The 27,348-nt window shown below is 42.4% G+C and overlaps 2 protein-coding genes across 5 annotated transcripts in view; one reads left to right on the top strand and one right to left on the bottom strand.

The window, feature by feature from the left end:
- The window catches only part of alg2 (ALG2 alpha-1,3/1,6-mannosyltransferase), a 64,221-nt gene that overhangs the window by 10,203 nt on the left and 26,670 nt on the right, over positions 1 to 27,348 (bottom strand). For 3 of the 4 annotated variants that reach the window (XM_085919520.1, XM_085919521.1, XM_085919522.1), the window contains one exon: positions 19,271 to 19,412. In XM_085919520.1, the coding sequence (XP_085775646.1) occupies positions 19,271 to 19,354 (84 nt within the window). In that variant the 5' untranslated portion in view covers positions 19,355 to 19,412. Of the gene's footprint in view, positions 1 to 210; positions 425 to 19,270; positions 19,413 to 27,348 lie in introns of those variants that run through there. The other variant, XM_085919523.1, reaches the window with a different exon arrangement.
- Positions 396 to 2,873, top strand: sec61b (SEC61 translocon subunit beta). The gene is made up of 4 exons (XM_085919528.1): positions 396 to 780; positions 1,120 to 1,217; positions 1,535 to 1,639; positions 2,347 to 2,873. Exons 1-4 carry the CDS (start codon positions 778 to 780, stop codon positions 2,432 to 2,434), a joined length of 294 nt encoding a protein of 97 aa, XP_085775654.1. The 5' UTR covers positions 396 to 777; the 3' UTR covers positions 2,435 to 2,873.

Genomic DNA, 27,348 nt, shown 5'->3' with positions numbered 1-27,348 from the left:
CAACCACACACCAATCTTAGCTATACGGCGTCAATGATGACAAATAATAATAGTACAGTGCTTGACCTAAACACAGAGTGTCTAAACCTGCCAAAAACATCCAAAACGAAACATTACGTTAATATACATACATGATGGTTTTAAAACCGAATAGTGTGGCCACATATCCGTCCTACGTATGGATTAAAGACTACATATTATAACATTTACCTTCTGTTATCTTATCCACTTGTGATCGTGGTCTCCCTACTTGTCCGAACTTCTGTCATGAAACGCGAGCGTGTCGCCGCCATGGTGGCTCTAAATACATACGCGAGATAAAGCAAGGCGAGCTTCCTGATTGCGCCAAAATGGCGCTGGTTTCCCCATTGCAAAGCATGCGTCTCGTAGAAGACACGTCATTCAGAGAAGCGAGGGGACTCTTTATTTAGCCTATGTCGAAAAACCTCAATGATAATATTTAAAAATAAATATAATGATGTACAAAATCTTTCAAACGTATTAAATATTGTAAATGTACAAACAAAAACCGGAGGGTAAATTATATATTTTCTCCTTTTATGTTAAACGTTATCACGTCGACAGGCATCTGTTTGGTAAGCTAAACGGGTCCTCGTAGTTTGCAGTCGTGTCCTTTTTCGACAAGCGTCAGCTTTACGGGTCCTTTCTCAAGTTTTGACCACTCCATTCAGAACTGACAACCGTTGTTCGGAACTACACGTCACCGTTGAAAGAGAACCTCGGGCAGTCCGATCGAAGCAACCCAAATCAAACAAAATGGTAAGACAATAGAGCATGCATCTGTAGTTGTCACACTGAAAAGAAGCAGCGCAATTAGAATATATCCGTGTTTTGCTATCAGTTAGCACGCTTGCTAGCCCTAGCTCACCGTTTGTGTACGTGGCTACATCATTATTAAATGATCACTTGTACTAGGCACTAGTTAACACTGAATTGAAATAAAAAGATCAACACAATACACGTGCAAGATGCTGTCTATGTATGGAGATCCTTCATGGGCTTTGCACTACCCTGTACTTGCCTGATCAACTCATTTCTTCCCTTCAAATGGCAGTAAAGGATTGCACAGTTAATGTTGGTATAACTCTTTTCTCTCAGCCTGGACCAGCAGTAAGTGCAACCAGTGTGGGGGCGTCAAGCCGTTCCCCCAGCAAGACAGTGGCCCCCCGTGCAGCGGGCTCCACAGTCAGACAGAGGTATGGTCATTGCATGTAGTAGTGAAAGTTAGATTTTACAGCAGTGCAACGATTAATTGACTGATCAATTGATCAATTCATCCATCATGATATGATCCAATCCTCTATGAAAGCAGACTGATCATCTTTGGAAAACAATCAGACCAAAGCCATACCTCAATGATGAATACTTTTTATTTTTTCATTTCCTGCACTGTCCGTTTTAAATAATGTCTTTATTTTTGAATAAAAGGATGGACTTTTCCAGATTCATGATTGACTGCTAGGATGTAAAACAAATGTGCACAACTATACACATGCATTTGTGTGTTCCACAGGAAAGCAACCAGCAGCGGTACCCGCAGCGGAGGCAGGGCCACTGGATCGGCCGGCACCGGGGGAATGTGGCGCTTTTACACCGAGGACTCGCCGGGTCTTAAAGTGTAAGTATGTTGTCGGAAAAAGCCGCAATGTACTCAAAGTATGCATCACTCGGGGGTGGGAAAGTCTGATAACTTTCTATCCTACGCCAAGCCCCCCCTTCCCCATTATTAAAAAGCAAGGCATCCCATCTTCTGGTTGATCGATGTCGCCGCGCTGCTTATCGAGTGTGTGTCTCGGGCGTGGAAGGAGGGCACACTCCTCGTACGCCGCTGTATATCGAGTGCGCGTTTGTTCCGGCGTTAGACGCCGCTCGCAGAGCTTCATTAAAGGATCCACTCTAAAAGGTCAACTCAATTACAGCCTTCTGACAGGGGCGGGTGGGGGGAGGGCGAGGGATGGAGGAGGTGGTTGGCATGGCGATGCAACCCCCTCCCCTCCTCCCACTCCCCCCACAAGTCCCTCCTTTAGAGTTGAGAGCCCCTCCTGGTGTCAGCGGCTCATCAATAAAATGAACCAGCCCGGCTCGAAGACTCTGCGGCGCACTTGAAATCGAATGAGAAGCCATTTAAAAGTGAACACATTTGTTTGCAGGGTCGCCACTTTCCAAAGACACACTCAACATGCACTTTGAGAGCTTGTTTTTTTTTTTTTTTGTTAGTGAGTTTTATGTTCAGAAAAGTATTTGCTTGCCTTATTGACCCCATATTGTCTTGTGAGTTAGTCTGCGGCTGATACGACTACTGATACTCGATGTTTCTCGTTTCAGCGGGCCAGTGCCGGTCTTGGTGATGAGTTTGCTTTTCATCGCGTCCGTCTTCATGCTTCACATCTGGGGTAAATACACGCGCTCTTAACCCCCCCCTGCACCTCGCCATCTTAACGCAACGGACCAGGACCAAACCCCCATCTGAAACTGACCATGGCAACTTGTACAAAGCATGCCAACTGGATTTTTATGGCAGATATTTTCAACACTTGTGGTGTCATTCAAATGGAAAGGTAAATGCTCAAGGACAGTTGAGTTGATTTCAGGAAAAAAAATGCCCGGAATATATATTTTTTTTGTTTGCAGCATCTTTTTTTTACCAACCATGTTCATTTGAAAAATGCGAAGGAGCCTTGGATTCCGCCATCCATAAGTTTTGAAATTGTTCGCGACAAGAAATCTGGAGTTTAGTTTCTGTGACTTATGTTAAAGTCAAAGCCATCAAAAGTGTCAATCTCATAGGACACAAATAAAATTTGTACAAAATGTGATTTGTATTGTACAATAAAACAAGCAACCAAAACATTTTTCTTTTTGACTACTTTGTTTACATTCCAATAGAACTTTCCAATATTTGGTTCACTTGAGTTGTGTTCCATATGACTTTTCAGAAAACGCCATAAGCCCTAAAAGACACAATGGTTCATGCTTCGAGGCCCTTTCGAAACGGATTTCTTTGAAATTTTATGACTTCATAGCTTGTTCAAGTAACAATATAGCTCATTGTTTGGACTTTTACCTCCTGAGGGGGGCACTGCAGACTATTTTCTGAATCTCACTGCTTTCATATAAGCGCACCTCTATAGGCAGATTTTTTTTTTCTTAACATACTGACTAGTCGACTTTTATTCATACAGCACCATCAGCATTTATTCATCACAAAAGGCAATTAACAATCATTGACTCCCACAACTAATTATCTTCACTTACAAAAATGGTTTCCCACGGGAACTTAAGCGTATAGAATATTTTCAACAATGCGATAGGTGTGTTTTGTCATTGTAAAAGCAGTTGAAGTCAAACCTGCATCACCAGGTTATCAGTATGTTGAATATGAAACCACCAGCTGTCACGGCGCGTGTATGTGCGCGCGCTTGTTGCTTGTGTTAAACGTAACTCTTGGGCCCTGTTCATTAATTCATTCTGTTGCTATGGCTCTGCTTTCCCAAAGGCCTTCAGCGTTCGTGGCAAACTCGGCCGCTATCCCGACTGCCGAGCGAGGCTCCCTCTCTCGCCCCTGTCTCCATACACACACACACACACACGCTCAACTCCACGGCCCAATTCACGGTGGCACAACACGGCGCTGAGCCAGAATAATTCAACGTATCAATTAAATATGGAGGAGCTGTGGCTAAGCTGTCCCTCAGTGCTACGAGCGGACTCCCGGGCTGCACGTGGAGCGCTAAGACCCGTTGTGGTAAAATCACAACATCGCCGGTGCACCATTGGTGACTGAAATTGACTTTAGGAACTTCCTGCACTTCTTTGAAATAAAATGAAAGTCAGTAAAAGCAAATGACACTCTGAAGATGCAAAATCATCCATCCATTCTCCCATTGTGGAACACATCTTCCACACACACATGCTTCAAACATGCGTGTTTATTTTTGAGCAGATCACACGGTTGGTAAAGCGCGGAACGGATAGGCGGGTAGGATCGATGGGCGATAGGCCAAGCAAGTGAATCCGAGAGGCATGTTCCAAAAAATATTTTGTTTAAAAAAAGGGAGGGGGGGGGGGTGAGTAGATGCAACTGAACAATTCTGTCAATGCTGTCTGATGTGGTGTGCAATTAAGTAATTTCTGGAGCTTTGATCTCTCAAAAATGACCCATGGTTGTTTTGCACGAGACAAATACAAGGAAGTATACAGCAAAAAAAATAATAATAATCAGTGTGTTTGTTTTCAATACTGGCGCACCTTATGTAATCTTAACAAAACAAATACAGCACCAATTTAAAGAGCTTCACCTTTTTTCTACATTTTATGTTACAGCCCGAAATGCCCGTAACAAGAAAATGCAAAGATTTATGAAATCATACGACTTACCTAAGCATTCAATATATTTGAATACGCTTAGTTAGCAATAATTACAGCCTCGAGAATTATTGAAGCTGATACCACAAACTCGGCACGCCTATCCTTGGACAGTTTTGTCCATTCTGTTCAGAACCACTTAAGCTTCATTAGGTTGGACGGGGAGCGTCCCTGTTTTTTGTTTGTTTGGCTTTTTTTTTTTTTTTTAGCTCTCTCAAGATGTTCAACCGGATTTAAGTTGGCACTCAAGCTCAAGAACATTCACGGAGTTGTCCGGGAGATATTCCTTCAGACAACTCGGTTGGTGTGCTGAGGGTCATTCTCCTGAAATATGACCCGGCCCCCAAGAAGATCATCTAGGTGGTCTCTGTACGTTGCTTCATATGTCTTTTCCCTCAATCCTGAGTCGTTTCCAGGGAACTGAGATTGGGCCAGGCGTTCACCTTCAAACAGGATGTTTAGCATTCACGCCAAATAGTTCTATGTTTGTCTCATCAGACCACAAAATTATGTTTCTCAGTCTATGAGTCATTTAACCGCCCCAATTCTACAGAAGAACGCCGAAGCTTTGACAAAAGTGACTACACTCTTGGTCGCGTGCCTGAGTGATGAGAATGAAATTGGCAAGGTGATCATCAACACGTGGGTTGTTTGAGCACTCATTGGCAATAATTAACAATAATTGTCAAAGATCATAACAAGGTGCTTTTGGCTCAGGTCTTCAATTGCAAAAGCAATCTTCTGAGCTCGTCTTTCAAGTTGATCATCCGTCCATCCATCCACCCATCTTCCGTATTGCTTATCCTCTCCTTACTCCTGTGCAGCCTATCCTAGCTGGATTTGAAAAAGTCTACGGTACACCTTGAACCCGTTGCCAGCCAAACAGAGAGCAAAAAAAGACAATGAACCACACTCACATTCACACCTACTAACAATTTAGAGTCTTCATGCTTTTGCAACGTGCCAAGAAAACCGGAGAAAATGCACGAGCGCAAGGCGATAATCTGCAAAACCAATACTAAAACTAAAAACACACAAAAAAATTATACACATTGTACGTTTTATTATAAAAGCATTGCTAGCACTAATGCTAAAGTCAATCTAAAAGCCCTTTGACATGCTAGCTGAATTAGCATCGACCACTGGGAGTGATATTTCTTCAAATAACAAATATTCACATACAAACGCTTTAGGAATACATACACACAGAGATTATAACAATATGTAAAGGCACATATTATTCCCAATATGTGAGTTATAGTACTAGAGCTGTCTTCTTCGCTACTCTTATCTCATTGTCTGGAACCACACTGCCCCCAAGAGGCCAATGCACACACACAACAAAAACAACCAATATAAAAAAATAAAAATAATAAAAAAAAAAAAATAAAAAAAAAAAATAAAAAAAAAATATATATATATATATATATATATATATATGTATGTATATATGAAACATAAACAAATCTTGTTCAGTATTATGATGTGCAGGTATGTTGTATCAGACCAGGAGCAATTAGCCACAGGGTGTAACAACTCACCGCCCTGTGCATTCTGGGCCGGGTCACATCCCAGTGCGTGTGAAATGACTGATCCACCCTCAGACAAAATTGAATGTCTAATAATAATAATACAGTCTGGTTATGTTGCAGCCTGTTGTCAAATTAGAAACAATGGCGGCATTGCATATTTTCCACAAATGTTTGGTTTGAATTCCAAAAAATTCATTGCATCATGATCCCTAATCTAGATGATGTATATAAATAGGCATGCAAAAAGAGATCTAAATCTCCTTTAACATTTCTACAAATGCCAGTGCATCAACACATAGACATGACCTTCTGTGCTATCAAACTGTTATTTGTCACAAATGCAGTCCAGCTCATTTCCATCTTCCCCACGCATCCGTCACACCAATTTACCGATTACGTTTTGGACGCTAATTCCATTGTCGCCTGCCACTCACTTTGGAAGGAGACGATATCGCAGAAGTCTCAAACTAGCCCGTCCTTCTGCCTACAAATAACGAGGAACCATCTCGAAATTCCAGAACAGAAGCTGAGTAAGATTTCCTCACGTAGGCCGCACTAGACCGTGTGACCTTTTTCCCTCACACATGCGTGTCCCCTCCCACCGGCGTCAGGGGGGGGCCACGTCACGCCTGGTGATGCCCGTGTGACTACCAAAGTATGTGTCGACAACTGGGCGGCCATGCTTATGACCCCGCCGGCCGGCCGGGAGGGTGCGAGCGTGCACATGTCGCCAATCTGAGCGTGGCTCAGGTATCAGCCTTGTGCTTTCTAATATTAAAGAAACCTTGCCTGGCCGGGTGAGAGTGTTTGTAAGTGTATTTTTAGGCCACTATATTTTCCAGTCCTTGTGCAGCTCCGCCAGGACTAAGTGACAAAGGCAGGAGGGGCTCTGGCTGGTTAAATAATAGCAACTTGTTCATAATGATGATGATAATAGAACTTTATTCATCCCACAGCGGGGACATTTACTTGTCACAGCAGCGCATACGAGTGCAAGAATACAAGTGCCAAAATTTTAAAAAAGGATTCCAAAAAAATGTACAATTTTTACAATATATTATAATAGTCAAATTTATTTATTTATTTATTTATTTATTTATAACCCTAGTAGAACTGCTCATATAAGGTGTAACTTGATTACTTCATCAATATTCCCAATTAAAATACATTTCATTCCATATATTTTTGGGGTTATGTAAGCAGCGCTGCCATAAATGATTAGCGACCTTTTTCAGGGGAAGACATTTGGAATGATCAGCAGTATAGAAACTGAGAAAAAAACAAAACAAAGTGAGTTGTGAATTAATTTGGACAAATCGGATGATTTGACGCTAGTTATAGTGCTGCGAAAATGGGAATAGTCACGTGACGTCCAGAACTCAATATCAGTGGAGATGTTATTGTTGATGTTACATAAAAGTATTTGGGTCTAAAAATACACTTTTGGACCACTTTTGCATACCGGTTGGGCATTAACTGGTAGGAAGTGGCGCCCTGGACCACAAATTAACCCTGGTTATTAAAAAAAAAAAAAAAAGAAAAAATGGTTTAATGAAGTTTAATTACTAGCTTGAAACAAAATGAACAGCACTAAGGCTAGTCACAATTAACAATTAATCAACCACACTTTTTGGCGACATATACTTCCTATTAATCTCATTTCCAGCGTAAAGGTAGACTGACATCAAACGTGCAACAATAGCACTCGGCCATAAAAATCAACATCGTGTGCTCGGCTACTTGATATCGTAACGCTGCCGATAACATCGTTTGGTCACTGAACTCCTGCAAAGTGACATTTTTTTCACTTTACTTAAGCGGCGGTGCATCTGAAGCTCACTCATAAATCAAATTTGCCTCGTGACATAAACAAAACAAAAAAAAATCAAGCTTTGGCTTCATAACTTGAAAAACCTGCAAGTTAAGGCAAAGTATTCTATGAAGTATTCTAAGTAGTCATTTTGCAGAAATCGAATGAGCAACATGGACAGTATAAAAAAAATCAAACTTGTATTTCATGAGTCATTTTCTTGGCTTGTTCACACGTTCCCTTCAACCAAAACCTGCCTACGCTGTATCAAAACTCGGAAAAAAAACAACAACACCGATATTACAGATGGACAGCAAAACAAAGCGTGAATCGTGTCGATTCCAAACGCGGCACACGTGATCGAGACCTGCAACCGAAAACCATACGCATTCTCGTCTCACTCTTTCAAACCAAAAATACAAGCCGCTTAAATCATTCTCAAGAGCAGGGGTGTCAAACTCATTTTTGTCGTCATAGTTTCCCTCGGAGGGCCATTACGACTGTCAATGTCTTCTATATACATACAGTATAGGCTACATAACAAACTCATGAATAACTAGTGTTGAAATCACAGATAAGTAAAAATGGTTCAAATATTTTTAAAAAGACGAATGGTAATAAAAATTGCAAACAATGTCAGATTTCTTTTAAAAACTGAAGACAATTAGTAATTTTAGTAATGACAATTTTTTTTCGCGGGCCACATAAAATGATGTGGCGGGCCGTATCGGGCCCCCCAGGCCTTGAGTTTGACACCAATACTCTTGAGGTTACTTCACCTAACACTATTTGAGTCATCCACGTGGCTTTGGCAAATCCAGTTACCTGCCTAACCACAAATGAGATCATGCGGCACCAAATATTCTTTGATGAGCTTCCAGAAAGCTTACGAGAGCACCAAGCCTGTCGATTTGCATATTGACTGGTTGAAGTTATTCAAAGCGTGTGCGTGTGTATAAAAAAGTTCAAAGTGTGACCACACAAGCTAGTTTGATCGAAATTCCCCCAATTATCCAGATTAATTATAAAAGTTGCAGCAAATGTACACGTGACGTTTGAGAATCTCTTAAGACACTCCTTACTAATATGTAACTTGTTATCAAACAGTTACTTTGCTGTGTGATAAACACAAAATAAATGTTCTGTTGAATATTCAGACGTGCCACCACTTTATTATTTATTCATTTAGTATGAATAATCGCAGTTACTCTTAACGTGATTGAAATAAAGGAGGGAAAAAAGTGTTTTATTTTTTTGACACGTCATATTAATAATAAAATCTTATATAATCGCTCTTTAGTATTATTCTTCAGACAAATTATTTTAAATTTTGGGCATGGATGCTACTTTTTTTTTTTTTCAATTATTTTTTTTTAAGTTAAGTTTTTCAATTTTTTTTTTTTAAGTTAAGTTTTGCCAAGTGATGGCTCTAAAATTTCCAGCTGGAGTAAGCGCGGCGGCAACGCTCACCAGTTGCTTACATGGATGAGCGGAGAGTCAGGTAAAGCAAAATCTACTGGGGGAGAAAAAAATGCCGACTTGCAGATTTCTCGCATACAGACATGTCACGCTGAATGACTGATGAGGAACGACAGGGGGCCGTCCGTGTGTGTGTGTGTGTGTATTAACTCGGAGCATTGTCTTTATTTATTATTAAGAAGGCAAGAAATACAAGAAATCACAGGAGCTTTATGTGTTTAGCGTGCGCTGGTAATTCATTTATGAGGACGTTTCATATTGATGACTCTTTTGTGAGTCAGTGATTTGTAGGCACACACAAACGACTTTGATTCCACGTCAAGTTGCTGCGAGAACGTGGCAGTGACCTTTGCGATTGTTGTTTTTTTTTTCTTCAACAACAACGTGATTTCGCAGTCACACGACTTAACCCGCCCGTGAGTCACAAATCTTCGAGGCGGCATAAAAATACGGCGCGGGGATCCACGTCCTGGTCCGATGTCATGTTTAATATTGTCCCGTGACTGCTTGAGCTCTATTATTGATGAGATTGATGTTTGGATTCAGGCAAGGACAACTTGATGCCCTCTGGGTCTTTCTGACCCGGCCTCTTCCATCTTTCCTCCTGCATTCACCTCACAATATTATTATTTTTTTCTCCGATACTGTATTCGGACAGAGTTGTGAAAAAGGCGTGCGAGGCGAGCGCCAGAGGCCCTCGATGCTTTGACGGACAGGGCTGTGAAGACACCTCCTGCAAAATGGGAGAGGAAGGTGGCCAAAGGCGACGTAGGACAAAGTGTCAGACTGCCAACAACTCGCAGGGAGGTGTAAATTCGGCACTGTTGTCAATACGTGTGCATTTGTTGTCTCGCCTCAGAGCAAATTCCTTCACGTCTCGAGCATTCACTTTTTAGTCCTGCTGGTAAAAAAAATAAAATAAAAAATCATCCAAGGCGAATTGAAAAATTCTTAAATTGAGATGTTCCACTGCGCGGTTTAGGGACAATGAAAAATCCCCCACAAAATAATCTCAACACTAGTGTATATACTCAACAGTCCAAAGAGGTCGGAAATGAGTGAAAACATTCACGTGGGTGGACCATCAACAACCAAATCGGCTTAACCACTTCATTCCACTCGGCTAAAACGAAGGCAGCGACCCTGTCACGATGATTTAGCAATATAAAAACCCCAAAAAAAGAACAAAATATTCAATGAAGAGAGCCTGTCCAATTTATTCTTAAACTGCTTTGTCACTTTCTGCATACAGGTGAATAAAAAAAAAACACTTAACTGTTCAAATGGTTGGAAAGTGCAATATGCATATACTGTCAAATAATAATAATAATAATAATTCATCCCATCGTGCAATCTCTCTTCCTGTGTGTCACATCAACTCCTGAAAAACAAGCCTCGCTGACGCCATCCACGACTCCGAGGCCCTGGGAACTCCAACTCGGAAAGGGAGACATCAGTGTGTCACACGTTTAGGCTCGCGCCGTCCCGAGAGACGGAAAGTCCGGCCGGGCCTGCGTACGACCGCGCGTGTAGGCCCGACCGCTGATGTCAGCACGCGGGCCGACGTGATGGTTCATCTGCGGTTTGGGACCGCAACAAATGGCGGCGGATGGGGAAGGACTCTCGAGGGAGCGCTGGGAAAGAGGCCACAAAAACGGAACGGGAGGAGGACGCTTGAAAAACAAAACCATGATGTTCTCTTTCTGCGTAGTATCGTCATATGCAGTTGCTAAAATCGTCCCGAGTGACGCTCTCGCACCGCCCACCATTTTTTTTTGTTACAATGGAACGCCCGAGCTGAGTCAGCCCGTCGTTTTCTGCCCGTGCGTGCGTGCGTGTGTGTGTTTGGGGACAGCGAAGAGATGCAGGCAAAGCAAAAGTCGGGTTAAACACGCTCGCTGACATGCTTCGCTCTCCAAAGCTGCCAGGATAAACATCAATTTCCTCGATTGACGTTAACACCCCTGTTGAGTAAACACGCACCTTGCTCGGAACGGCGACAGGCGACATAACGCCGCTGGCGCACGCTTGGCTGCCTGCGAGCATCTCCGGACGTCTGACGACGCTCGCGGGCCCAACAAACAGCGCCACTTCAGGGTTCAGGGCACTTTCCGTCTGATGCCCCCACGTTGTCATGAAGACTTTATTTAGTGGCACGGCCCACAAGGAAACAAGTTGTGGGTGTTTTTTTTTTCTTTTTTGAAGATTTTTTATTTATATAACTTAGTTACTTTACTGATCACGTGACTAAGTTACAGATTTTTTTTTTTACATAATTATGTTTTTTATTCATTTTTTTGGGCTTAATGTTTTTTAAAGTAGTCAATTTTGGCCTTACATGTCTTACTCTTCATTTTATTATCAACATATAAATGTTAAAATACATATAAATCAGACTGAGCACTCATTTGACCGATAATTAAATATCTTTCCGCTTAAAAAAAACACATTTCGAAAAGTTTGGGCATTTTTTGGTGGTGAGGCTGAAACGGATTAATGGCATTGCCACTCATTTCAATCCAGAAGAATGATTTGGGTGTTCTACGTGGTCCTAAAAATGAAGCATCGCCAGGTTACCACTATATTTGCATATCATTCCTACTCAGACTCAATGTCAGAAGCCCAATTGACTGACGCGAAAGGAGGGAAAGTCCAGAGTGTGTGTCTGCATGTGTGTGTGTGTGTGTGCGCACAGGAAGTCACTGGAGGATTTGGCAGCGTGGTGCAGTATACATTCGCTGGTGCCATCTGATGCTCATGTTTGTGACGCTGCAACAATGCAGCGGCAGTTGCTGAGAAAAGAGCTGCCGGCTATAAATAGTCTCGGCGTTACAGAGGCGCGCTGTAAATATAGTCGCTTTTGCGTGGTGTCACTTTATACCACATCACTAACCAACCTCCACACACACACACATGGTCTCCCTCCTTCCCTCCCTCCCTCCCTCCCTTCCAAAGACAGCAGCCAAAGTTAACCGGACTCCCCTTAACGGCTTCATTATGGCAGAGTGCGTCATGGGTGGAAAGAAAGACTTTAAAAACAGGAAGAAAGGGAGAAGGAAAGAAAGGAAAGACGGGGGCGGGCGGGCGAGCGGCAGCGTAGATGTGGGACAGATTACGCTGATGTTGTGAGTGTAGATGTGTGATGTAACAGAGAGCAGGCTTCCCCCGTTCCCCTGGCGGCTTTTAGGAAACCTCCGGAGAACAATAATAACCTTGAGAGGGCGTTTTCTCTTGTTATCCACGATTGTCTCGATTTTCGACTGTTTACTTTCGGATATTTTGAACTTTTTCTCCCACTTATATGAAATCCTTCATATGACATCACACCATGATGCCTGTTGATGTTCATGTCCAGTTTCTATTTGAGCAAACTGTGTGTGTGTGTTCTTGTTTTCCTATGTTCGTGGGGTACATCTTTATTGCATGGCCATATTGACAAGTAACGACCATTAGACTATGTGTGTGTGCGTGCGTGACCAAATATCAAATCCCTTCCTGGCTACCTATGACATCACACGCCAACCGTGAATGTGCGTCCATCCGTTGTTGTCTTTCTGTGTTAATGTGACCAAAGCCTTGACGATCCCACCCGCACTATGAGAACGATTTGGTGGCAAACACTTCATTCCACTGTGTGCGTGTGTACGTGCGTTGGAGACGCACATCTGGCAAGGATTTCAAGAATTTTTTTCCCCTCTTTGTTGCTGTCCTACTTGAACAAGTGACTTCTTTACAAGTTGGTTGGATACTCTCTCTCATACACACACAGACACACACAGCCATAAAACACAGTGGCACACAGCCACGCACAATGTGACGCAACAGCCGCTGGTCATGTTCCCAAGGCCCAGTTCTCTGAGCAGTTTGACTGAAGGTCTTTGTTTGAGCCCCACTTTAAAAATAAAACCAGAGCTGGCTTATGGCGCACACGTAGGCGCACACACCGTGACACGTATCCTACGTGAACTAAGACTGACCCTCGGTTGGAAAAGGACCCCCGATGCCAAGTCATGATGCCGTTTGCAAAGTATAATTATATGCTTGTATAAGATGCGGGTGGTTCACGAGCACACGTACGAGCGTGCGCACGATGGAACCCGATCGTGCCACCTGTCCATTCAACCTCTGGCCACAGAAACGTGATCGTCCACAAACGACACGTTCAACTTTCCTCATCCGCTTGTAAATATACAGAACCTATGATCCGCCTCATCACGGGGGGGGGGCGTGCAAAAAAATAAATAAAATAAATAAAAACACCAATAAATGAACGGCGGTGCTTTTTGATCATTTCAAGTATACTCAGTCTTTTCTCTGAAACTGCTAAGCACACTGTGTGCTTAACTTTCGGTAGCACATGATTACAACGTGGTCAACTGACGCACTGCATTCCTCCAAAACGTTCAAATGATATATCTCAGTTGAACACATCACGTGCAGTCCATCTACATGCCCGAATTAACTCAATCCAACGGGAACCAAAGGATTGTTTTTTTCTCTGTAGGCCTGTCGTCATAATTCCGAAATCAACTTACATTAAAATCGTTTACATCCATCCTCAACAGACAGTCGTAATAATGAATAAATCCTTAAAATTCATATGTGAGGTCAGTGTGTCACAAGTCAATCCTAGACAGAGCTTGAGCAGCTCAGAACATTGACAAGGGGAGAACCGGGTGGAGGGTGGTCGGGGCACCTGCTGAATCAGGCGCTAGCGTGTGACAGAACTCGATCCACGAATATCATCCGTGTTGCTATTTGCGTCCGGTGCAAACACACTGCCGTCCAATAATATCGTAGTCTGTCACATACACTGTAAATGCGGGCTCACGCGCTGAATGTCACACGGATCTGCTTTGGTTTCACAAATGGTCCCGGCAACACATTATACGAGATAGGACGATGTAACGCACATATGCTAGTCGGCCGTGTTCATCAGATGCTTGAAAAGGACACCCCCCCCGAGAGGCGTCCTTTTCACAGTAATAGCACCCGGCAGCACTTTACGCTGACCCGGTGGCTCTCTCTCAGCACGGTGAAGGGGATGTGAGTTCTCACTTCCACAGTTGGTTCCACACCAAGTGGAGGAAGAAGAGTCTTTCATGGACACGCCACTTTAGAAGCGGCGTACTCGAGCGCCACTCCAAAGCACTCGCTTAGCCCTTGTCCTCGGTGGAGTGCGAGCGCTCTAATTGGAGTGAACGAGCAATTGGTAAAATGGCGACGAGTGTGAAATATTTCTGATTATGTTCAGGTGGCTTGTTCTGAAGCAAGTTGAGTATGTTGAATGTGTTTAATGTATGCACACAAATGAATGGCACGTTCATTTAACACTTGAGAGAATATTTGTTCAGTTTCTGGAGAGATTTTTTGCAAATTCAGCAAAAATAAAAAGAAGAAGAAATCTTTTGACAATAGCTAGCCACTGTAACTTTTTGGATTTTTTTATTCTAGCTATTAAATCCCCACTGGCTGGCTTGATGTAACTAACCGACATGGAAGAACCTCCGCCAGCTGACCTTTCTTAACGAAGCAATATTATGATTGATGATCATCTTCTTGCTAATCAGCGCATGGTTCCGAAAGCACGCTACTTTTATATGTCCCTTGTGTGCCCCCCCCCCCCTCCAAAACAATAATTATGACTAACAAAGCATATGAAGTATTTGCTAACGCTAATGTCTGTGTTCATACTATAAATCTAAAAATATGAACAGATTTTCAAATGACCTAATATGTTTGTTCTTGAGAAGCAAAACATGTAAAGTTGTTTATATACCGACTCACACAGTCAAGTGAGGAAATCCCCTTTAAAAACGACGACGTAAGCACGCGGCTCTGCTCGGGCCGAGGCCCAAAAGCAACCGAGCGAGTGACTCTGTGTTGACAGGACAAGGTGTCATGTACTTCTTCAAGTTTAACAAGACGCCAACTATCATCAGCGTTCTTTCTCCCGGCCACTTGAGCGTATCATCGCGTCCCCCCCCCCCCCTTTCGGAACATATCGTGTATATTCTGTGGTATTCCGGGGTGAGCCGCGGCCAACTCCGCATGGCCACTGGATTTCATCACGCGTGATTCGGCACGGCCCGGGATTACGACAGCATTCCCCCGCCGCGCTGTCATGATGTAAAATCGGCGAGTGTCGCTCTCGGTCGAGTAGTGTCGATGTGTTTCTTGGCCCGAGATCCAGACGAGAGCGGCGTATTACCGAAGATGTTTGGAATCGGGAAGATGTCTTCTAGGATACTTGGAATTCCTTGTGGAAATGTTTTAGTCTGACATAGAAGGTGAAGTACAGTCCAGCCAAGCGAGGTGAGCGCTTCCTTTTGAGGCCAGAGCCAGCTGGATCTTCTCACAGGTTTAGAATTATGGGACAGTTATTCGGGGAAGCCTATTATGGTATGAGGACACAACATGTTGCACACGCGCATCAACGGGGTCGATTACGACACAGCGGCTGATAGAAATCAGGCTTTTCCAGCGTTATCGGGCCAGGAAGTGATGATGCGCTACATTCCTGGGATAGCTCGGTGCTCAGGTTTGCTCCTCACTTTGGACACGTGCTGCAAATATTTACTTAAGAGCAGACGTGGGGCTGTAATAAAACTAGATCTTGCTTTTACACCGATGAAGTCATGCCGGGGGGGAAATAAGAAACGAGTGAAGAGATGAAAGGAATGCGGGAGAAAAATGTACGAGAGTGACGGAGGCACAATTAGTCAGAGCGCTGACACACGCTGTGAAAAAAAAACTAAAACAAATATTCACTCGCCACGCAGAACATCGGAGTTTTCGAAATAAGGTCATTTGTACATCACTTGAGAACTACCAGGAGGGAAGATCTTCACAAAAGAACGGATTGAACTTCATGAAGGAAGTAATATAGATGAGCAGGACAGCAAGAAATGTTTTTATAAAAAAAATGGAATTTTCCACAGGAAACCTTAGTTAAATAATTAAGAGGTTGAAGATAGCTGTCCAGCACTTCTCGTGAGGAAAATGAATGAATGAATGAATGAATGAATGAATCAGTATACAAGCAGTAGATTATTATCTTGCTTCCAAACACGAGATTAAACACGTGCACGATTAGTCATAAGCGTTTTTGTCTGATCTGCTCAGCATGTTAGCAAATAAGCACTTCATTACGCTTTGTTTGAAATCATAACAACATGCTTGTGGAAAGACAAGCAAGCTCTTAAGCCTTTGTTGCTTTCGTCCTGATCCTAAACTATTTTTTGTTCCTCTTTCTCTCTGTGTGGGAAAGAAGCAACCAAATCAATGTTCCACTTCCACAAAGCAATGGAAAGAATCCTGCCGCTGTCGCCAGTTCCCACATTTCACCTACGGTGACCCGTGAGGGACAATAGACACATTGATTTTTATGGCTAGCATAACTGTACTGACTTGTGCAATGGATATTAAATGAATGGTGAAACCATTTCACCAAAAAAAAACAAAAAAAAATCTGTGATTTTCCATTGGGGTTCATATTTATTTATTTTATGATTTTATTTATTCTATTATTTATGTTTATTATTTGTTTGCTTTATTATTTATTGTATTATTTGTTTTAATTCTAATTTTATTTCATATTTATTATTTATCACGCGTGATTTCGGTGAGGACGCCTTCCGGCGATATCATCGCATCTTTCTATGCGACCTGGGATGCCACCATCATTACTATTCCATCCTGTTCAGTCATCTCCAAAAGTCTGGCGAATTTAGGAAGCCACTCTAAACAAAGCACATGACACGACGGGACGGCAATTGTCGGCTTCTAACAAAGGGGCATTGAAATGTGTTTAATGGTTTGATCTGAAAATGACCCGACGATAATTCGTTGCGTTTGCCTGTGTGTGATATCTGTCACTTTGATGCTCCCAGCGCTATTATAACGAGCATACGCTTGACGTCACACGCGGGCTCATATTAAGCCAGTGGCGCTTTGTGTGCCTTAATGTGACTGTGTAAAATTGCGTGTCTCCATCTTGTTGTGTGAGCAAGCGGGCCAAATGAGAACGCCATCAAGACGCCTTTGTGCACAACACCGCAAAACGACAGCTCCAGTCTTTCCTTGGCACTTTTAATGTCCCATTACGGGCTGTTAGGGAACACGGCAAAGACTTGAACTCGGGGGCGATAACCGGAGGGCCTCTCGCCTCCTTTTGCGAAAGTTTTGCCGGGCCGAGAGGAAGGGAAGCAAGCGTGCGCTCAATAAGCCCCATTCATGAATCGCAATATCGGCAACGACACAACTGGACATTGTGCTTTCGTACGCTCGACAAGACGTGAGAAAGTTGGATACGAATTCCATTTTGGCAGGCGCAATAAGAGGTTTCAATGCAACTCTGCTCTCTTAAGAACTGAAGTCAAAACATCCCAATGATCGCCTCACATCACGGCTAGAAGAGATCCACAAGCGTGCAGATATCTAACCTGGCAAGCTCGTGTGTGTGTGTGTGTGTGTGTGTGTGTGTGTGTGTGTGTGTGTGTGTGTGTGTGTGCGCGCCGCGGGCCTGCTCCCTAAGGGATACTTGCGTCTCGTCTGTGAGTCACAGGCAGAGTCTGTGTCTGTGTTTGAGTCCATCAGAACAAATCAGCTTCAACATCCACTGCTTTACCTCGGGCGTGCACACACACACACACACACACACACACACACACACACCGGCATTGTACATCCTTAGACATCCCCAGGGGTATGTGCTATCCCCCCGCTGTCCCCTCCAGCGGAAACCTCTTCTCCTCACTTTCCATGTCATCCACGCCGAGCATATGTTGTTCAGTGCCAAAGCCGAGGCGTTTTTCACTACAGAGCAACGGCCCGGCTATCTGCTTCATACACGCTCTTTTGTTATTTGTTATTATTATTTTTTGTTCTGTCGTTGATCAAAGAAAAGCCCGTCGGAAATAGACACGCGATTGTGTCTACAAGTTGATAAAGTGCTTCCTGCTGCAAGGCTGATTGCTGCTATACTTTACAGATGACAATTCTGCTTTGTGCGGGCCGATCCATTAAGGTTCATCTTGTGGCGAAATATACAATACAAAAGGAGAACAAAGATGAGCTTTAGTCATTTTTATAATCAATGTTTTTCTTCCTTAAATGTGAACTAAATCAAACTTGAAAGCTATGTAAGCTAGCTTTGTTTAGGGGTAGCGTAGGCTAGCGTTGCTCAACCAAAAATCATTTCAACAGAGCATCCCAACAGAGCATTAAATAATACTCAAATATTCTCGGCGCTATCAAAACGAACAAACTGCGGACCTGCCCGAAAAAAATAATGGCTTGAGAATTTTCCAACCCTGTAATGTTCACGTGACATGAAGTGTGACAAGCACTAATTGCTCCGCCTGAAATGACCGTGGATAAAATGTGTATGTTTGTCACGATAATAAAAGAGACTAGAAAAGCCCTCCAGATCTTCACTGGGCTAAGCGAGTGTTAGATAAGAGCGCCTGGATGGACTTGTGTCCTTGTTTGGAGTGCTCCTCATTGATGTACCATGAAGAGCTACTCAGGAAATATCCACACATGAGCACATGCTCTCCAAATTGGTGTCAATGTTTTGTTAGTGGAAGAAAAATGAGCGTTGTGTTTCAGCGGCTTCCAAAGACCTTTTCCCTTCGTTGATTGTTTGGCACTGATGATGATAATGCCTGCAGTGAGGACATCTGAGACTATTCCTGGCATGCGTTCAGGAGTTTTATACAAATTCAATGTCTCAAGGGTAAGCCCTGAGTTTCCGTTGTTGTTTTTTTTGCAACTCAGCTGATTGAGTGGACGTCACCTCGGTTGACAGGGTGTTTGTTGGCACACGTAGCAAGGAGGGGGAGGGGGGGTCTTTTGTACGTACGAGGTGTCCACACAGCGCCACTTAAGAACATTAGCAAAGGGAAACACTGGGATTGCCTGGCCAACCCATCCAATAATAATTGGATCAGCATGTGTCCAATGAGGCCCGGGCCACAAACCAATGTCCTAATTGGATTAGTGAGTACCGCTGTGTGTATGTGTGTGTGTGTGTGTGTGTGTGAGGGCTTCCCCGGCTTACCGTGTGTATAGTAAAATCGCTGGAGTAAGACGTGCGGGCAACGTCACTGGCTAAGACACATGTCCGGTGGCCCTTGTGACCCATGACAGGTATTTTCCTGCCAAGCGGGAGATTCCGTCAGCAACATAAAAGGGCGACGTCACTAAAAGAGAATTGGAAGAGACATAAGGAGAAAAAAGCTTGATTTAACAAGTTGATAATGAGTTTGGAAAGAGGGGAGGGAGGGGGTGGGGGGGTTTCAAAATAGACTGCCTATTATCAGGATTACATAACTGACTGTGCAGTGCCAACCGCCATGTGTTGTATTATTATTTCACTGAAAGGCTTTATATTTATTTTTAAAAACGATTTCTATTGTGTTCCGGTGTTTATAAAGTGAGGCCAAAAGCAACCGGCGACAGAATTTTAAGGCAATAAAGAAAAAAACTTTAAAAAAAAACTCATTAAAATACTTTTTTTTTTATTATACTAAATTGTTAACTCATAAAATGTTTGAGTTCAGAGCTTAATTTTTTTTATTACGCATAACAAAGGAAACTACAGACTTTTCTCGGTTTGTTTATAAATTCCATTCGACATCACCATGATTCTCAAATACAACTGTTGCACGACATCGTTGTCATACGTGTTGTCGTCTTCCCAGATGTGCCCAATAAATAAGAAAAAGAATTATTACGTACCGTTTACTGCACAAACACATTTTATAAGCTAACCGACAAACGGCTAAAAGTTATGCTAGCTATAAGCAAAAACTGGAGCGAACCATCTCTTTGTTAGTTTACACCAGACAAAAAAAAAAAGTCAGATTCTACTTTTGTCCAGTGTTTGCACGTGTGGGTGTGTGACTGGGGGCTGGGATGCTGAATGTGCCAATCCATAAGCCCCATCGACAGAAAAACTACTGTTCCTCAACCGGAAAGAGCATTGGAGGAGAAACACTCAAACTGGATGTCCTCGGAGCAGTTCAAAACACACAAATATGTACACACGAGGAGATACGCACACGCTCACAGCAGGCAGGCTGGCACGGATGTCAATATTGGATTTGGGCAAGAGAATGATTTCACTGAGTGGAAGCCAGAGCAATAATAATAATAATACAACTTGCTTCAAGAAAAACTTAAATCGTGCTACTGTTCCTCATTGGGTGATCACAAGTTGAAGTTTTCAAGACTAGTTCCTGCAAATATGTCATGGCATTGCGATTAAACATGCAGAGGCATGCACCATGAAGTAAAATCCCACTGTGAGGAACGTAAAGTCAAGGCCTTATCAGAATGAAGACTTCATGCATTTTAGATTTGATTAAGGTGACCAAGTCCAGAATCCCGGCAGCAAATACCACACAAGCGCATGATTGTCTATTTTTTTCCCAAAATGTATTTATTGTCTTTTTTTGTTTGTCTTAACACGCCTTATCTGAGCACATTGCTTTCATGCTTACATTTTCGAGCCAATCTGCGAAATCTTAACACTCAGCCACAAGAAAAGATAACGCACTTGCACTTTTACAACCGTGCCATTGCTATTAAGCTGCGGGCGGGGGGGGCTGAACCAATCGACGGAGGAAGGGCGATAAAAGAGGAAGTCGGTGTGGTCACACTCTGTGCTCATCATTTCAGCACTGACAAAAATAGCTCCGTCAGTAAGTAAACAACACATTCCATTCATAAAAAAAAAAAAAAAAGAACGGGCAGTGGCCACCTACTGCATAAGATGGAGATAAAAGTCCTACACACACACACACACACACACCAAAGAAATGAAAATATAGCCAAAAGCTCCTAAGGTGTGGTGAGGGAGGCGCGAGAAAGTAAGCTTGACGCTGATGATGACATCACATCCTCATCTGTGTTGCTTCCAGTTTGGTTTGGAAAACACCAGAAATTGACGTCACGTGGTGAGTGAGGCACCACTTTCCATCTCTGTCTCACTCAAATCCGACGCAGATTGTGTGTGTGTGTGTGTGTGTGTGTGTGTGTGTGTGTGTGTGTGTGTGTGTGTGTGTGTGTGTGTGTGTGCGCGTGTGTGTACCCTATCACAGATGTACATACATAGTAACAACAATATAACACGGCACAGTGCGGAACTCCAAGCTCTGACGGGGAGTCGTCGTTTGTGCCGTGACATAAAAACGCTTTCCACTCACACAGACACAATAAAACCAACACAGTAACCACGCAAAAAAGCCAGATAAGGAAACTGTGAAGTAGCGTTTAGGGTGATACAGTACAGCAAACACGCATGTTAAAGAGGAAGTGATGCAAGTTGCAGTGGAAGGTCTAATTTTAGTCAAAGCGGAAGTGTCCGTCTCACTTCTCTTTCCAGGATTAACACATACGCAAAAATACAGATGTGTACGCTAGTGTGATGGGTGAAAGCGCACGCTTCCTTTGCCACAGACGCCCACGTAGTCTTCCACTAGCGCTGCCGCCTCCACCTTGTAAAGAAGCAAACAAGCTCCGTGCCGAGATGCAAAACGTGTAGGCGGCAAATTGGCTTTTTTATTGATTGTTTTTTTTTTTTTTCCAGTCAAAATCAAATTCTAGGTAGCACACACAGAAAGCTGCTATTTATTACTTTTTGTTATTTTCTCCACCTGGTGGTGATAAAAGTGTGTCATCGCAGTACTGGTGTCATATGATTGTCATGGCAATGAGGACAGAGTGGGCGTTCTCTCACTTCCATTTGCATCATGAGACGACAGGATGCAAGTAGCAAGTGAGAGGAGAGTGGGCGGCGTTATCGCTACCTTGACCATAGCGGACCGCAACTCTCTTCAAATGGAATCAAAGGATTTAGAAATCGGCAAAACCTTGAGAAATTGTTTTCACTGATGTCTGACGTTTTTTTTATTGCTCACTTCTCATTTGCCAGGAACATTCCATCCGCCTCTAAGGTGAGACGTGGCAAGATTCTGATTAGACTGAACAGCAGGTGTGACTTTACTATATTTAAAGAAGAAATCCACTCAAAAATGTTCTTTGCAAACATATGTTACATGCGGTCCCACTTATCTGAACACGATATTGTGATTATTTTTGCATGTGTGGAGTATGAGTTAAATAGAAAAATCCATTTGTTTTTGTCCATCTCAGGGGGCGGCCATTTTGCCACTTGCTGTCCACTAAAAATGACATCACAGTTGCCAATAACCAATCACGGGTCAGCTTGTGAATGTCACATGAGCAAATTCAGAAAACTGGTGATATTCATCACTGTTTGTGATTTTGAATATATGTAATGAAATCAAATACATTTGCAATGTTTTCATTGTTATTTTTAAGAAACAAATACGGTGTAGATTTAGCTTTAGACTTCAGACGGCTTTCCAAAGAAAGTGTCTGCACATGTCTTGATTTGCAGCAACATACAGATTAGAGATTAGAAAACAGACACACACCATCAGATGATTGTCTTCCCAAGAATTAACCATGCAGCAGATTCTCTGAACTTGAACTCAATATGTTTAAATCTAAAATTCCAAGATTTTCTACTGCCTAGTCAATGCGTTATGGGATGTCTAGTGGACATATAACAACAATGTCGAATGGGAAGAAGAAAGTAGCTCCTGTGCTATATTATCAAGATTGGCCCAGAAATGTCGAAAAGCATTACGGTACATTCTTTCCAGCAAAATGAATTAAATATTCAAATACAAAAGGGATAGAATGACATCCAGAGCGAAAGAAGAATGTCATATTTGTACCTTGTTAGCTCAACTACAACCGTACTGTAACCATGACAACAAGGGCGGCCTGACATTAGAGAAGTTCCACCCATAAAACCAATAACTCTCTTTTTATCATGTGTTATTGCTTAACCATAGAGATGTTTTTTATTTTTATTTTTTTTTTATAAGCATTTAAGAGGACTTGTACATAGTTTGTTCAGTTCTTTTTGAAATCAAATGTGTTCTCTGTGCTCCTTCTGGTTTGGAATGCCAAACTGAAAGGCCTTGGTTAGTACAGTGCAAGGACCAATCTTGAGGGGGGTTAATGGACAGACTCACTCATCCTGATACTTTCCTCCCCCCTCCAACTCATCTTCCATAGAGACCACCCCTCATTTTTTCCCACTCTACTTGTGTTTTCCACCCCAGTGGAAATACAGAGGAGTGGGCGTGTGGCAGAGCGGGTGACTGAGGTGCACGCAGGAAAGTGGGTCAAATATAGGAAGAGATCACCGAGGGGGCGACCATCGAGGAGTAAAATGTGCTCAAGGCAGGCAGGCTGTGTTGTATGTGGAGAGGTGAAGTGAGAGGGGTGGGCTGCTGGGAATAGCCCCCTCCCCCCCCCCCCCCCCTGAGGGTGGCTTGCACCTTCCGGTACGTGCCTTTAGCATCTCTTGCTCCAACGTAAGACTGATTTAAAAAAAGAATAATAATTACAATTCGAAAACGATGTGCAAACATAAATGAAAAGAAACTAAAAGTGACTCGTTCTGCTCAGTAAAGGACGGATTTAACAGTCATAAACACTTTTTTTCATTTTTTTTTTTTTCATACCGCGCCTCTTTTGACACCCGTTTTAAAAGCGTCAAACCACGTCGGTGTCTTTGTTGTGTGCGATAGTGACTCCATGAGCGTTTGTGTGAACAGCGGTGATGCATAGGTGACAGTTGCGTGTTTTGGCACGCAACGAGGCCGCGGATCGAGTTGTCATGACGACTTTTAGGACTTCACCATGGTGACTATGAATGGGGACACTCTCAGACACGCACGAGTGTCTTGAAAAGACAAATCTCATTTCGAGTCAACTAAGCTAAAATACAACTTCTTACTTTTACTCTGTAACTGTCTGACCCAGTTTTGTAGACAATAATGAGCTTTTTGTTAAAGATGTCCTTCTATCGACTGATGAACCACATAATAAGGATGTTTTGGGAATTTGGATGTAAATGACGCTGACCTAAATTACTAAATGCCTTTAAGTCATGGAAGCTACATTGAAGTCATTTCGGTTGGATGCTTCTGGTCATAATTATTAGAGGTGCAATGACAAATCGATTCATCGACAACTTGACCTAATAGTAAATATTATCCGATTGCTGTAAATATCAACATTTCAATTTTTTCTGACATTACAGACCAAACTAGTAACTAATTAGCCAATTTGAAGTAATACGTATTTGTTGTTTTTTAATACAGGGATAGAAAATAGACGTTTTTGTCCGATTCATCAGTAATTGGTAAAATAATCGAATCGATCATTAATTGCATTTTTTTTCCCCCAACTGGTGATGAAAAGCAAAACACGACAGAGGTCAAAAAACTTTTGACCCTTCCATCCTTGACGTCCAACGTCAGCCAATCACACACATGAATACTCATGACATCATGGCCGAGAGCAGCGTTGAGCAAGAACAGCTGTCTAGTAGTTACCACAAAAAGTGTGTGTGACGCAACAAGTGTGGGTTAGCGCGAGTGTGTTTTAGATTTTGAGTGTGTACCGCTACTGCATGAGAGACTCGGTCCGCACAGCAGCGGTGCGGTCAGTGTGGGAGAGATGAGTCACGAGGTCAACCCAAAGTTACATTCCAGTGTTGGGGGAGGAAGACGTGAACAGAGATACATAAAAAAAAAAAAAGGCGATTTGGCAAAAAGACATACGCAATTTTTGTCTGAAAATAACAACGTCTTAATCCGAGTGACGTTACAGTAGCCCGTAAGAAAGAACATAGTGCCTCTGTTGTTGCCATGGTAACCCTAGATTACAGTGATACTCAAACTTTTTACGCGCACCACCAAAAAAAAAAAAGAAAATACCAACGAGTACAAAATAAAATTGAAAAATACTTTTTAAAACAAGAAAACTTATTAGTACTTTTACAAAACTAACTATAATGTGAATTATGGCCAAATGTTATTTTTGTCTATCAATTAATATTATATAATGAGCTTCAACATTTATTTCTGTGGTCTGTTTTTGTAATGCTCAATGACGATCTTATGGGACAAGAAGAGTCAACTCCACTGGGGAAAAGACGGAAGGAATCTTGCCCAGACATTCCATGGAACCCATTCCCAAGGAGTTTCCACCATTCCACTGCCTTGATAGGAGGAATTTAAGTCCAAAAGTGAAGAGAGACAAAAAAAAACACTTGGCGACACTTTTAAATCTCCGACTTAGCTTGAGGTTGAAGCAAATCTATAGTTGTATATCTAAATATTTTCTATTCGCTTTCCAAAAGTAAATAACTATGAGCTAAATTGAAATTTTAAGATGTATTCTCTAAGTATTGGGAATTTTTGTTTCATAATATTATGCCACTTACTCGGAAGGCAACCTTTTAGGCACGATTACACGAAAGCCAACAAATAGTGACAGTAATCTGCCATAATGGTGTCAAGTCCAACCCTGCAGCAAGCCCACAAAACATAAAAAAATACATATTTGCGCTCGCACAGCACTGTAATTAAAACTAACAAAATGTCAGCATCCAGTTGTTTTCCACGAAGAGCACAACAATAACCTTAAGGTGCCGATGACGTTGAAATCACAAGCAAAAAGTCTCAAGTGTTGCGCATTGTGACAAATGTTGATGCACAATCTGATCTTCAGTTCACTACATGGAACTTTATTTAAGGGAAGGAGCTATTCTATTCTAAATGTTCTTCTGGCGAAATGAACAAAAGCTTGAACACACTCACCAATCACGCAGGAAGTCGCAAGACTAAACTATACAGTACGCTGTGTTAGCGGCAACAATGGAACCGAAACTTCCTATAGCACAATTTGATCAATTTATTTATTCCTCTATACTGATTAATCCACTCTTAATGTTTTTTTTTTTTTTTTGGTCTCAAATCATTATTGAAAAACAAACAAAAAACATAAAGATCATTCTCAAGTCGTTCACTACCATTGACGGCTACAGACGTCAAATATCCATTTGAACTGTGATGGCAGTGAATGAGTTAAGAAAAAGAGTTGGGGGCATATATTGGGGGGTGGGGGGTGGTATTGTGTGCATGTGTGTGTTCTTTTTCGCCCTCGTTTGGAAAGTACACTTGAGCAGTATTATGTGGCTGTTTTCCACAGTGGAAGTCTGTTCCTGGATGCGAGACTGCAGTGGAAGTTCCCCTTCATGGAGGGAAGGACCAAAGGGGATGGGGGGGGGACAAAAGACAAGGAAAAAAGAACACAAGGGAAGGAGTGAATCTAAGGTTTAAAGAGAGGTCAACATGGAGTCAGACGAGTGAGATGCTGAGTTGGGGATAGGAGGTCATTATGAGAGAAGAAAGTCAGGATTTGTTGACATATATTTAATATTTTAAAGGTTTTATTTCCTGACAACGCTTCCTCATGTTTGCTTTGTATGATTTGTTGACTAATGAGGGTCTAAAAATAACAACTGCAGGGGTTCAGTAAGACATTTTAAGCTAGCACTGCTCGGCTATGTTTTGTAAGACCACAACAGTGAGTCTGAGTAACATCAAGCAAGTCGCGATGGATAAAATTTTTTTTCATATTTTACAGTTTTATGGCTGCTGCATTCCCGCTAAATAAGTGAGCGATTAGAGTCGCGGGGAGTGGCAAGCTAAGTACTTGATCTGCAGGTATGCAGCTGGCTAAGTATCAGTAGAAAGGATTGGCACTCCTCCATCCTGGACTATCGTTGTTATGGAATTTTTTTTTTTTTTACTGATTTCTCTCTGAAGGGTTCCTGGGTGGTTAACGATGAAACCCGCAGGATGCTAATGAGTGTGCAGTTTACACTTGTTTAAGTTTCCAAATCCAGGTGGTAGATGTCCAAAGCTGAGTTGCTTTGGATGAGATGGTAGTGTCAGAATTGGGGGGGGGGGGGGGGGGGGGGGGGGGGTTTATTATTTTATTTTGATTTACGAGTTCTTTGTATATTTGGCATCATACAGTTATTGCTCATGCATCCCTGTGTATCAACTTCAGGAACGATTTTATATCTAACATTTGGATTTCGATCTATGAGTCTTTAAAAAAAAAAAAAGAATTCAAAGAATACTACAATTTTTTTGCTGACATATCAATGTGATTATTGCATCCAAAATCAGCTTCAGGAACGATTTTATATCTAACATTTGGATTTTGATCTATGAG

The sequence above is a fragment of the Syngnathus leptorhynchus genome, chromosome 8, assembly GCF_054491065.1.
Source record: "Syngnathus leptorhynchus isolate UIUO chromosome 8, UIUO_Slep, whole genome shotgun sequence".
In the NCBI taxonomy this organism is placed as follows: Eukaryota; Metazoa; Chordata; class Actinopteri; order Syngnathiformes; family Syngnathidae; genus Syngnathus; species Syngnathus leptorhynchus.
Note: the sequence above shows the minus strand (reverse complement) of the source record. Positions and strands in the feature narration are given on the sequence as shown.